This window comes from Mastacembelus armatus, chromosome 12, assembly GCF_900324485.2.
Source record: "Mastacembelus armatus chromosome 12, fMasArm1.2, whole genome shotgun sequence".
Lineage (NCBI taxonomy): Eukaryota > Metazoa > Chordata > Actinopteri > Synbranchiformes > Mastacembelidae > Mastacembelus > Mastacembelus armatus.
The window spans coordinates 1,402,810-1,416,646 of NC_046644.1; the positions used below are offsets into that span (position 1 = coordinate 1,402,810).

The 13,837-nt window shown below is 40.0% G+C and overlaps 1 protein-coding gene across 2 annotated transcripts; it reads right to left on the reverse strand.

Moving 5' to 3' along the window:
* Positions 1–565: 565 nt before the first annotated feature.
* LOC113125015 (leukemia inhibitory factor receptor-like) lies at positions 566–10,596 on the reverse strand. Of its 2 annotated transcripts, none has more exons than XM_026298259.2 (17): positions 10,444–10,596; positions 9,042–9,143; positions 8,782–8,935; positions 8,390–8,656; positions 8,158–8,281; positions 7,407–7,543; positions 7,191–7,336; positions 6,958–7,108; positions 6,612–6,673; positions 5,427–5,649; positions 5,072–5,251; positions 4,876–4,977; positions 4,606–4,773; positions 4,217–4,345; positions 4,002–4,095; positions 3,835–3,901; positions 566–1,791 (listed from the first exon to the last, which is right to left on the reverse strand). In XM_026298259.2, exons 1-17 carry the CDS (start codon positions 10,456–10,458, stop codon positions 1,306–1,308), a joined length of 2,607 nt encoding a protein of 868 aa, XP_026154044.1. In that variant the 5' UTR covers positions 10,459–10,596; the 3' UTR covers positions 566–1,305. The 2 variants fall into 2 exon arrangements, with proteins under 2 accessions (XP_026154044.1, XP_026154043.1); XM_026298258.1 differs by having other exon boundaries at positions 567–1,791; positions 9,042–9,193; positions 10,444–10,578.
* Between the last annotated feature and the right edge of the window lie 3,241 nt (positions 10,597–13,837).

A 13,837-nucleotide genomic window follows, 5' to 3' on the forward strand; every position in this document is an offset into this window, starting at 1 on the left:
CTTTTAGCTTAGGACTTGCCTTACTCTCTGTAGGTATTTGGCTGTGGCGGCTTTCCTTACGGCTTCTCCTTGGTTCCCATTTGCCTGTGGGATTCCAAGGTACTTGTAGCTTCCCTCAACATCTGCTATGCTGCCTTCTGGAGTATATATACATAAATATATATATATATATATATATACATATGTGTGTGTGTGTGTGTGGAAAAGGCTTGTGGGGCTGTGACCCCCAAACTGGGAGAGTGACTCCAACAGATCCCAGGGACTCCCAGGTTCCTGGGATCTGAACAACATCAGAGCTCTCAGTCCAGAAGAGCGCTGTGCTAGGAACAGCTAAGATACTGGGAAGACCCCTCACATCAGTGTGTAAGTAGAATAGCACTACTTAGCTATATGAGATGCAGCTAACTATGTATAGTTAGTTTAGTGGTTCTAGTGGTTCCAGACTCATCTGAAGGGTCCATAGATAATCCTGAAGGATTGTGAGGCGTTTCATGGAAGAGGAAAAAAAGAAAAACAAAGTTCTGAAATCAGTTTTATGCTAAAAGATTCTGAAATACTGAATGTTTAATGAAAGAAAACTATGGGTTTGATAGCAAATATCTCTTTTATAGAACCCACAGACACCTGAAATTTATCAAGGGGCCTCATATACAGTAGACACTGATTTTCTGTAAAGGGTCAAAACTAGTAAGTTCATCTGTCAAATAAATGTAATGAGCTAAAAAGTACAATAATTGACATGAGTACTTGAGTAACAGTTCTGACACTATCCACTCATATCAGTGATACAATGCTGGCTCCCTCCAGTGTTCACTACAGAAACTGTTAAAAGCAAGTAACAGATAAAGAAATGATGTAAAGTTCAGCAGAAGATTTAACAGTGCTCCAGTGAACACACTCTGGAGCAACCGGGAGGATTTAATCAAGAACAGATTTATTTGAGTAAATTAATGATTAAAAAACTGGACTCACAAAATATATAGGATACATGGAGCAAATTGTTACCATATATAAGGGCATCAGAAGTACTCTGTCCGTAAAACATCTCTAGTGAAAAGTTATCCTTTTATTACCATGCTGAAAGCCACAGCTGGATTTCCTGCATGGAATACATGGATTTCATATGTTAGTCATATGTTAATCAAGCAGCAAATGAATTCTTAAAGTGCGCTATTATACAGTGGATTGGATTTCAATTTTGCTTCATAAGAGATATTATTATTATCATTATTAAATGTTTTGTTTACTGGCAGAATTACCACACTTTTCATAATACTTAGGGCATATTGTGTCTGCATGTGGCACCTATTTGGAAGGTGACTGTGGTAACAAAATGTAAGTGGAGACACACGACATAGGGCTCTCTGGATTGTAATCTGTCTCCTCTAAGGTGGAAGGTTCTGTGTGAGTCTGAGGCTGGTATCCACCGGAGGTTCTCTCTAAAGATGTCCCCTCCAGAAGCTCAGGTCCCACGCTGGACTGTTGTTCCCCAGGCTGCACTAGCAGGTTGTATGATAGGTTAGGAAATACACCTCTAAATGGAGAAAGTGATAAACTCAACTGAGTTGGTGTGGCTGCAGTGGGTAAAGTGAGGGGTGGTTGGCTGCACCTTTTGAGTGGCTGGTTGTAGTAACCCTTTGAAGTTTGTGCAAAAACAAAAGGCATGTTGGCCTGGCTGAGATAATTATTTACTGTTGCTCCCGATTTACACTGCAGCTCAGGAACATCCATGTTTTCTGCTTCACTTTGGTGAGACTCATCCACACAGAGAGGACGACATCTATGCACACCCTGAAACACAGACAAAATGAGTTTATATTCATAGGAAAGATTCTGCTAATGGCTAATGCACCATGATAAGAACAAATGATAATCTATAAACTCATATAAAACATCATTTTATCACATACAAATATTGAACAGAGACTGTCATCTGTTCTGCAGGTATTTGGTCTTAAACCAAAGCAAATTTGATGACATGTTCATGGTAATCCTTTCAGAAGCTGTGGACACATTTTAATTGACCTCACAATGGTGCTGAAGGAAAAGTCATGGGGTCACCAAACTTTTTAGGATTCATCCTTCAAGGACCATGAGGCTGAAGGCTGAAAAGGCTGAAAACCTTGGATCATATACAGTGGGTACGGAAAGTATTCAGACCCCTTTAAATTTTTCACTCTTTGTGTCATTGCAGCCATTTGCCAAAATCAAAAAAGTTCATTTTATTTCTCATTAATGTACACTCAGCACCCCATCTTGACAGAAAAAAACAGAAATGTAGAAATTTTTGCAAATTTGTTAAAAAAGAAAACTGAAATATCACATGGTCATAAGTATTCAGACCCTTTGCAGTGACACTCATATTTAACTCACATGCTGTCCATTTCTTCTGATCCTCCTTGAGATGGTTCTGCTCCTTCATTGGAGTCCAGCTGTGTTTAATTAAACTGATTGGACTTGATTAGGAAAGGCACACACCTGTCTATATAAGACCTTACAGCTCACAGTGCATGTCAGAGCAAATGAGAATCATGAGGTCGAAGGAACTGCCCAAGGAGCTCAGAGACAGAATTGTGGCAAGGCACAGATCTGGCCAAGGTTACAAAAGACTTTCTGCAGCACTCAAGGTTCCTAAGAGCACAGTGGCCTCCATAATCCTCAAATGGAAAAAGTTTGGGACGACCAGAACTCTTCCTAGACCTGGCCGTCCAGCCAAACTGAGCAATTGTGGGAGAAGAGCCTTGGTTAGAGAGGTAAAGAAGAACCCAAAGATCACTGTGGCTGAGCTCCAGAGATGCTGTAGGGAGATGGAAGAAAGTTCCACAAAGTCAACTATCACTGCAGCCCTCCACCAGTCAGGGCTTTATGGCAGAGTGGCCCGACGGAAGCCTCTCCTCAGTGCAAGACACATGAAAGCCCGCACAGAGTTTGCCAAAAAACACATGAAGGACTCCCAGACTATGAGAAATAAGATTCTCTGGTCTGATGAGACCAAGATTGAACTTTTTGGCGTTAATTCTAAGCGGTATGTGTGGAGAAAACCAGGCACTGCTCATCACCTGCCCAATACAATCCCTACAGTGAAACATGGTGATGGGAGCATCATGTTGTGGGGGTGTTTTTCAGCTGCAGGGACAGGACGACTGGTTGCAATTGAAGGAAAGATGAATGTGGCCAAGTACAGAGATATCCTGGAAGAAAACCTCTTCCAGAGTGCTCAGGACCTCAGACTGGGCCGAAGGTTCACCTTTCAACAGGACAATGACCCTAAGCACACAGCTAAAATAACAAAGCAGTGGCTTCGGAACAACTCTGTGACCGTTCTTGACTGGCCCAGCCAGAGCCCTGACCTAAACCCAATTGAGCATCTCTGGAGAGACCTGAAAAAGGCTGTCCACCAACGTTCACCATCCAACCTAACAGAACTGGAGAGGATCTGCAAGGAAGAACGGCAGAGGATCCCCAAATCCAGGTGTGAAAAACTTGTTGCATCATTCCCAAGAAGACTCATGGCTGTACTAGCTCAAAAGGGTGTTTCTACTCAATACTGAGCACAGGGTCTGAATACTTATGACCATGTGATATTTCAGTTTTTCTTTTTTAACAAATTTGCAAAAATTTCTACATTTCTGTTTTTTTCTGTCAAGATGGGGTGCTGAGTGTACATTAATGAGAAATAAAATGAACTTTTTTGATTTTGGCAAATGGCTGCAATGACACAAAGAGTGAAAAATTTAAAGGGGTCTGAATACTTTTCGTACCCACTGTAGTTCTCACAGTGGCATCTGTCAGAATCTTAAATCTTTTCAGACTTCTTACATTACAAGAACCTACCGGTGATGCCAACCACTCATCTGTCAACACTGGCTTTGGGACTGGAGGATAAACCTTCTGGTGGATACTGTTGGAGGTAGGAATACATGCAAATCAATCTCAAATAAAGGTATGGCAACAACATGCAATGTTCACACCACTGTCAGAAGCAAAAAGAGAGAGCTTACCATGCCCATTGTCTGTAGCAAACAACAGTGAGGAGGGAAAGGAGACTAAAAACCGTGACCAGGGAAATGAAGACTGTCTTTATCAACTTATCAGCTGGTGAGTTCAGAAAAACAGGCCATATGAGGAACAAGTCAACCAAAGAAAAAGTTCCTTTGACTTAATAAAGAAAATGGATTCCTACCATCAGGTCAGAAAGTGAAAAGAAGCAACATACTTGGTGAATTCAACGTGGCAGTAATGAGTGTGGTGCCACATTCTCCCACTGCGGTCTGTGCCTTCACTGTGAAAGTATAGGAGCTTATTTTCAGGTTTCTTGCTGTCAGGCTGGTGGCCTCCGGGTTGCCTTAACCAAAAAAGAAAAAGACAAGCACAGTCACGGCCACAGCCTACTCCATCTAGTTATGTTCCTGTTTATGTTTGTCTGTGTATTTTTGACACAGTAAAAATCACTCCTAGCATTTTCTCCCTTGCTATACTTGTCAGTATAGCACTGCCTGCTGCAATGAAACCAGACATCCCACCCTAGAAATCATCATTTCAATAAAAGAACTCCATAGCATTATTTGTAGCCCATCATCTGAAAACAACTAGCCTTCACAATACCTGTGCTCACATTGCAGACAGTGTTATTGTTCTTGTAGTCCGACCAATACAGAACATAACCTTGGATGAAAGCAGTTTGTTCATTTAGAGATATTGGATCCCAGGATATCTCAAAATCTGAATCCTGCTGTTTCCCTTTCAGTGTCTTAAAGAGGCCATCTTCTATTCCTGGCAAAGAGACACACTGTTGAACAAAATGCTCAATGTGGTACTGCTACATTTATTAAGCAAACAGCATTGGCACAGTAAAGTTAAACCATTCCGTCGTACTTTCCTCTTTGACATAGCCCTCTCTTCGCTCCAGCAGCACTGGAGCTCCCTGGGTGCAGGCATATACAGACAGTGAATATCTCAGTCCCTCTTTAAAGTTTTCTGAGAAAGAGAAATAACGCAAGATGTGTGGTGACCCAAGGAACTGTAACATTATAAAGGTGCAGCTGTTTTGTGAATGAAGAATAAGACCTACTTGAAAATATAGTGGCATTTGTTTCATGAGGAGGCACTCTTAGCCACTCTACACTGCAACGCCCTGAGGTAGGACACCAGTCCACTACGTAGCCACCGCTGGCTTTAGGACTGGCAGACCAGGACAGGCTGAAGCTACCATTGCTGACAGTGATCCTGGAAGTGTTCACTCTGCTTATGCCTGAAAATGAAGACTCTTAGGGTTAGACTTGTCATGAATGTAAAACTGGAGGTCAATGTGCCTATTGTGGCTGAGAAGATAATATCATAAAAGTATTACTAATTTCATAAATGCTGTTTGTCACTGTAAAGAATAAAAAGACCAGAGTGTCTGTGCAGTTCTGTTAGCTTCATACCTGAACTGAAACACGGGGTGGTGACGATTGAATGGGAGGAGTTGCCATTTTTATTCCTAGCTATAACTGTGACGACATATTCTTTGGTGGTGTCCAGATTGAGGGCAACCTGGTGCTCTTTGGGAGCAACTGTGGTTCTGTTTTGTTGTTCTGGCTCTGTGGTCTCTACCCAGGTCACTGCATAATCTGTGATGGCTCCATGACTCTGGCTGGCCAGCAGCATCTGCAGAGAGGTAACACCAGCTCTTTAGACCATGCCCTCATCAACACCATTGTCTAACAAGACACCCTTTAATAGGCTTTAAAAAAATTCTCCTTAACTCTATTACTAATGTGTTATAAATTAGTTATAAATCATACTTAGACCCTCTTTTAAGGTTGTTACGCTGTGAAAAATCCCTCAGACTATTTTTAATAAAGGGCAAAGAAATGATTATTTTGACAACTTTAACCTCATATCACAATTTTTTGTGGTATTAGTTTGACTTTATTTTTTGTGTTATTGAAGCAGTTGAATAGATCTATGCTGGTTATTTCACTGAGTCAGTAAGTTATCTGTAATGATTATTATATAATAATAATATAATCATATTAATATTTAAGGGTTTTTTTCACCAGTTCATTAAACCTTTATGTTAGAAAGGCTGTTAATGCTTATCTGCCCTCTAGTGGCAAATGTGTGTAGCTGTGCTATTGAGCACATGAGCTACAGCGTAAGTTTTATTTATATGATCTTTCACAGTTATTTCTCTTATATAAATGACTCATCCATGCATTGGTTTCCATTGTTTTAACACCACTGTATTTGTAGTTGTCATCTCAAATCCTCAGTGGTTGCAGTACAAAGTTAAATTGTTATGAGTGGTCATGTGTTGTGAACAGCATGATTTTGCTTCAGATGCTATGCAGTGGTTTTCTAACAGGTTAAAGGTAAAACAGTCCACTGGGGAGGTTTACTTAATGAGAAGCTGAAAAACTAATCATCCTGCTGCAGGAGGATAAACTGCAGCCAGATTTTTCACATTCTGCCAGTCCAATATTCATTCTTTTTAATCACTAGTAATCTATTAAGCATTAGTAAATGGTTTTCTGATTAATTCACCAATGAATCTATTAATTTCAGTTAATTTATAGACTTTATAAAGGATACCTTGTTTTAAAGTGGAACCTATTGATCTGACTTACCTTCCATATGATAATAATCTGGTTTTCCTTCATCTGCATCCATACATCAAGAGCATCTGGAACTGTGGGACAAAAGTAAACACTGTCTATTAAATAGCCAATATCACATAAGATTTTGGTTAAACCTGCAGTTGACACTCAAATTCTATTGCATTAACTAGGCAGCAATAAAATACTGACCAAATGCAAGTACTATTTCTCCTTTTTTACTTAAATGTCCAACTGTTACTCCCTTGTTCCCCATAGTCTTGTTTTCTTCCACTGTACTCTTATTTAAACATTAGTGGCACTACAATTAGAGTTGTAGTTTTAACGTTTGTTGGTTCCTTTTTTTTTACATTCTTACCATCACCCTTTGTGTGGAAGTTGACTCTTGCGCTCCAGTCACTCCATTTCCACAAATGTGTTGTTCCACATCGTAGTGTCACATGATAGTCCCAGTCTGGTATCAGGTCATTCAAAACTGCTAATTTAAGGCCAACTCCAGCTTTTTCAGTCTGGGAACACAACATGGACACCATGATTTTACTTTAAAGGATTTTACTTTGAAAATCTTGGTACAGTAATATGTCAACTCACTATGGTACTTGTTCCATCATAGCTAACATTTAATTGGCATGTTATATTCAGGTCATTGTACTGTTGCACCGTCCACCTCCACTCCAGGCTGGCATTTCTGGCATTCACAGCTGAAGTTGTCACTTGCTCTGGAGCAAACATGTGCACTGAAGACACAGTATAGTTAGTAGAATTAAATCATTGGAAAAAGATATGAAAATTGTGATGAAGCTGTACCTCTTTTAGTCATATCTGCCCTGTCTGACAGCTCCAGCCTCCCAAGCTTGTTTACTACTGTTAACGTCCAGTTTCTCTCACCAACATCCACTTGGGCTTTTGTGGAGCAGATCCCACTGTACCCATGTGGACATGGACTACAAGACAAATGCAAAGAGAGTAGAACTTTTAATTCAGTTCATATAAATTACATATAAATTATTCCCCATAGTATAAACAGGACCAGCTTCACTGCAGAAGACAAAGACAAAAATATTTCATTTGTAAGCAACTCTACAAATAATTATTAATCTGAACAGCCACTGAACACTAATGTAAAAATAAGAATACCACTGTATTGATACCATTGAAATGTTTTATTTTGAAAAACATCTGTCAGAGTTCATGTGATTTGAATGCCCTTCTTTGGCATTTCCACAATTTACATCTGTTATTTCTGATTTACAGATCATGTGACATAACATAAAGTGAGCAGACCTGTAACATGATCCGGCATCAGTATGAGCGTGATTGTGCGCATGAATGGGTGAATGGGAAATAGTGTAAAGTGCCTTGAGTGCACTTGAGTGTAGGAAAGTGTTATATAAGACAATTTATCATTTTGATCATCTTTGATTTGAATTTCACCAATCCAATTTGAGCAACTTGATTTTCTGACTTAAGTCATGTGCAAGTGATGTTTAAATATGAACATTAAATGGGAATGCCAGTGTATTTGCACTGCACATCAGCTGGTTCTGTCACAGCATACCTTCCCAGAAGCCAATATGCTGTTGATAATTTGGGCAGGAATGTGTTTCTTCCAGTGTTCCAGTGACAGTCGATTGATTCCAGATTTTGCGTTTCACACTGAAGATCCTTATCATCAGGTGGGTCTGAGTCATGGCAATTATAAAAAAATAGCCACTTTAATTAAGAATTATTAAGAAGACATTTTAAACTCTAGCGTTACAAAAATCAGAACTACACTAGGTCATACTTACAGTCAACATAAGCACAGGCTCCATAGCGAGATGTGGTTGTATGACATTTTACATCAGTGCAACTGTTTTTCGATGCCTGGTTCAGGTAGACATTCAATTCATATGTCTGATTGCTGATCTTGGTAATGTTCATATCAGCAGTATTATAGCCAGTCAGATACATTTTGTCAAAAACTTGCCCTGCTGGCAGAACGCAGTAGAAGGTGACTCTGCTGCCGACTTTAAACACTCTGTCCTCTGGATAAATCTGTATCTTTTCGGAGGTCACTGCAAAAGTGTAATAACAGGACACAGTAAGCCTCTGAGGGAAGCCCTTCACTGTCAAATATGTAAGAAAATATGTAATTTGAATATTTCTAATGATCAAAACATTCAGCTAGCTGAACTTTAACCTGGGGCAATCTGTTCTTGTTTCCATGGGCTTTTCTGGTTTTTGTATCGGGAACTGAGCCTGACTGAAAGAGCAGCACACTCCAAGGCCAGATGGGATGTCCAAATCCAGAAGTGAGTAGAGCCAATTTGGTCAGGTGTCACAGCAACTTCATCCTAAAGCAATCCCATAAACAAATGAGGGGTAAATTTATTTGGCTATTCCAGAAATAGAAATGACTGCTATGGCAGTTAGCATGTGAGGTGTAAAATCAGCTCGTACATAATGTACTTGCGTGTCTGCTATGAGAACTGACAGCTCATAGGTCAGTATGTCATGTACTGCAGAGCATGAAGGGTCATCTTCCCATATTAACTGGATCACCTGGTCAGAGTTGCTAAATGTCAGATTCTGAGGTCCACAATGCAAAACACCTGAGGAGAATGAGCATACATTTTAAAGGATATGAGAAATGTGTGCAGGAAGGGACACGGCATGTTGGAAGTGTTGATGCCAGAGAGTGTTAGACCAGGCCTGTGGATGCCCAGTTTTCTTACATAACGTCAGTGTCTGGAATAGAAGTTGTATGAGCCCAAAAACACTAGAGTAAATTCTGCTTCTCAGTGTGGTCAGGATCCACATTCTGTGCTTTTTGAACTTTGTAACAGAAATCATATGTTCGTGGTCTGACCTCAGAGGGCATGAGAACTGAAGACAACTGGAACTTGCACAACTTGCACAGCCTGAGGGAATTTAATCGATGAGAAGGTAAAGATGTGAGCTTTTAATAAGTGATGGAATGAGAAAATGCTCTCTTTGCAGTAATGTGGATAAACATTAAAGCAAGGCCAGTGCCTAATCAGATGGCTTTCAGATTTTTTTATAGATGCTGAAGTTGGAGTCATAGCTAATTCTGTTGATGCAGATCATAAAAAACAGGCACAAATGTGTTATTTTTAGCCATGACAGAAGCACAGATCTAGGCAATATCAGGTTTTGGGTGTGTCCTTTTTTAAAATGTTTCATATACTGCTAGACAGTGCATATCTGGAAACATAACACAGCAGAGTAACACAGACACTCCAAGATGATAATGATAATGGCAAAGGTTTTACCTTTTGTCACAACAGTCTGTTGGTGAACAGCAGAAAAACTGCATTCCCAGCAGACGGAATCAACCAGAAATGTATGCTTGTTTGTGTGTGACTGGCCAATATGGCACAGTCACACATGTCAGATTGTAAAATAGCTAAACATCTATTTGAGTGATTACCACTGTTTTTTAATGAAATTCATGGTTCCCACAGGATCCAAATGATTTGGTTGATCCTTGACATCTAGAGCTACCGAGGTTTACAGTTGTAACTCAGTTAAGTGTCTCCTCTGGATGAAGTGCAATGAAATGTGGTGATCTGATCACAGTGCCATCAATTTAAAAAATTTACTTGTCTAATACTTTGATTTATGACTAACACTAATAGCAATCCCATCAGCCTCGGGTATAGTCTACCTTTTGTGCTAATAGGCACATTAAGGTGCTAACAGGCTAAACTGCTGTACCTCACAGAGCCAGCGGCTACAGGCACTCAGTCCTGTTGTATGGTTATTATACATCACAGTTTTTCACTTTGAAGAATATCTTCAAACATGCAAGCTATTACCAGGTAGAGGATGATATACTCACCATTTTCTTGGCCATCTTGTGCACTCTTGCAGAACAATGAGACCAGTAATAGCCATGTGATCATTATCATTATCTGGACAATGACTGTTATTCCTTAATGGAAAACTTGTCAGATGGTCTTCATGGATTTACAAGTTATCATAGAAAAGGCATCAATACTGCTAATCACGCTTTGATACCTGTGAAAATAAATATCTGTTAGACAATTCACTGAAATAATGTACATCTTCCAGAAGTAAAAATCTAAATACTTACTTGACTAGTTGTTACAGATCTCTTAATTCAACTTCACATTTATGAAGGATAAGAATCAAACAGAAAAATGAAACAGAAAAAACAGCCAAGTGTCAAGTAGCTCCCTGAAGCAACACTCCCTTTCAAAGTAACCAAAGATAAATGCTCTGACAACCCATTTGTTGCAGAGCTCCTAATGATTGCAAAATCCATGTGGACCTCTATGCAGGAAATGGAGTAGCTGCTTTCTGGTAATCATGAGTCACAGGAGCTAGATCAGACTTGCCCAGTATGCACTCAGTCTGTTTTCATATGTCATAAAAAGCTACTTTCCTACTTTGTCACAGTGGTGCAACCTAATCACAAATTAAAGTAAATTCTTTATTAAAATATTTATCATGGGTCACAGAGCCAGTCCAACTGAAAGAAATCAGGAATCTCCTCTTTTGGAAAGGCTCAAAGGCTTTGGAAAAATTATTTTGTTTTATGCAAAATACATACACACAAAGGCTCAAAGTTCCCCAAACATTTTCTGCAGTGAACGTGACACCAAAGTCAAGTAAACATAAAAGGTGAAGCCTCAGGAAAGAGCAGCACAAGGTAGAAGCTATGCCAAGGAAAGGTTAGCATTTAATAAATTACTGCACAACATTTCAAAACAGACAGAAACCCCCAGCCCCAATCAGCCTGTTCTGCTGAAAGCTGAACTAATGAGTGGTGAACCAGGGGCGTCTGCTTGGCCTTATGTCTCCTACAAATCTACAAACTAGTGGTGGAGCCTGACAGGAAGCAACATACAGTGGGTACGGAAAATATTCAGACCCCTTTAAATTTTTCACTCTTTGTGTCATTGTAGCCATTTGCCAAAATCAAAAAAGTTCATTTTATTTCTCATTAATGTACACTCAGCACCCCATCTTGACAGAAAAAAACAGAAATGTAGAAATTTTTGCAAATTTATTAAAAAAGAAAAACTGAAATATCACATGGTCATAAGTATTCAGACCCTTTGCAATGACACTCATATTTAACTCACATGCTGTCCATTTATTCTGATCCTCCTTGAGATGGTTCTGCTCCTTCATTGGAGTCCAGCTGTGTTTAATTAAACTGACTGGACTTGATTAGGAAAGGCACACACCTGTCTATATAAGACCACAGTGCATGTCAGAGCAAATGAGAATCATGAGGTTGAAGGAACTGCCCAGGGAGCTCAGAGACAGAATTGTGGCAAGGCACAGATCTGGCCAAGGTTACAAAAGACTTTCTGCAGCACTCAAGGTTCCTAAGAGCACAGTGGCCTCCATAATCCTCAAATGGAAAAAGTTTGGGACGACCAGAACTCTTCCTAGACCTGGCCGTCCAGCCAAACTGAGTAATCGTGGGAGAAGAGCCTTGATGAGAGAGGTAAAGAAGAACCCAAACATCACTGTGGCTGAGCTCCAGAGATGCAGTAGGGACATGGGAGAAAGTTCCACAAAGTCAACTATCACTGCAGCCCTCCACCAGTCGGGGCTTTATGGCAGAGTGGCCTGACGGAAGCCTCTCCTCAGTGCAAGACACATGAAAGCCCGCATAGAGTTTGCCAAAAAACACATGAAGGACTCCCAGACTATGACAAATAAGATTCTCTGGTCTGATGAGACCAAGATTGAACTTTTTGGTGTTAATTCTAAACGGTATGTGTGGAGAAAACCAGGCACTGCTCATCACCTGCCCAATACAATCCCTACAGTGAAACATGGTGGTGGGAGCATCATGTTGTGGGGGTGTTTTTCAGCTGCAGGGACAGAACGACTGGTTGCAATTGAAGGAAAGATGAATGTGGCCAAGTACAGAGATATCCTGGAAGAAAACCTCTTCCAGAGTGCTCAGGACCTCAGACTGGGCCGAAGGTCAGGACAATGACCCTAAGCACACAGCTAAAATAACAAAGGAGTGGCTTCGGAACAACTCTGTGACCGTTCTTGACTGGCCCAGCCACAGCCCTGACCTAAACCCAATTGAGCATCTCTGGAGAGACCTGAAAATGGCTGTCCACCAACGTTCACCATCCAAACTGACAGAACTGGAGAGGATCTGCAAGGAAGAATGGCAGAGGATCCCCAAATCCAGGAGTGAAAAACTTGTTGCATCATTCCCAAGAAGACTCATGGCTGTACTAGCTCAAAAGGGTGCTTCTACTCAATACTGAGCACAGGGTCTGAATACTTATGACCATGTGATATTTCAGTTTTTCTTTTTTAATAAATTTGCAAAAATTTCTACATTTCTGTTTTTTTCTGTCAAGATGGGGTGCTGAGTGTACATTAATGAGAAATAAAATGAACTTTTTTGATTTTGGCAAATGGCTGCAATGACACAAAGAGTGAAAAATTTAAAGGGGTCTGAATACTTTTCTACCCGCTGTATGGTCTAGGTTGGTCTGACCCAGCTCACAGGACCCAACTAGCTAAGTTGTTATCAATGGTGTGGAGACTTGCTTTCAGTTCAGCAATTCTACAATCCACTTATATTATACAATATACAAATATTAGCATCACTAAAAGGCAAAGAAAAAACAAAACGTGACACGTGAGAGGAGAGAGAAGGAGAGTACCTCTAGACTCTAGTGGAGGTGAAGTAGTAAATTAACTTTGGAATTTATAAGATGTAAAACAGGTACTTTAGTGGTACAGGTGTATGTTACAGGCATATTAAGAGGAAGTTGTACAGTGTTTACTGCAAGACAGGAAAAGCTGCTTTTTTTCATAGACAGCGAAAAGATTGCACACCCACAGGATAGAAAATGAAGAAGAAAGGAAGGAAGAATAAGAAAACATAAGGAATCTTGTATCTATAAAAATAAACAAATTTACAGTTTTGGATATAAAAGAAAAATAAGTCAATTGTTTCTTGCCATCTTTTGTAGCAATGCATACATTTAATGGAGAAGTAATGACATCTGAAAATTGGGGGATCACCTTGTTGTGGGTCTTTAGTTATAAGGATTCGTAAATATGTGACTTGATATGTATTACATTAATGAGACATTATGTAAAGGATGGTTAGTAGTTCACGTGTTTATGCCCCTTCAATTACAAGACAGATACAGCTATGTGACTGCTCATCACTGATTCGAAAAAAAGCAACAACCAATCACAGCCAATCAAAAGGCATT

Bases quoted from the DNA above. Each gene is read 5' to 3' on its own strand.
- LOC113125015 (XM_026298258.1), bottom strand. From the start codon at position 10,513: ATGATAATGATCACATGGCTATTACTGGTCTCATTGTTCTGCAAGAGT. The intron at 8,936-9,041 runs GTACGAGCTGAT...GGATTGCTTTAG, and splicing joins CAGACACGCAAGTACATTAT to GATGAAGTTGCTGTGACACC. The intron at 7,337-7,406 runs GTACAGCTTCAT...CTGTGTCTTCAG, and splicing joins GGCAGATATGACTAAAAGAG to TGCACATGTTTGCTCCAGAG.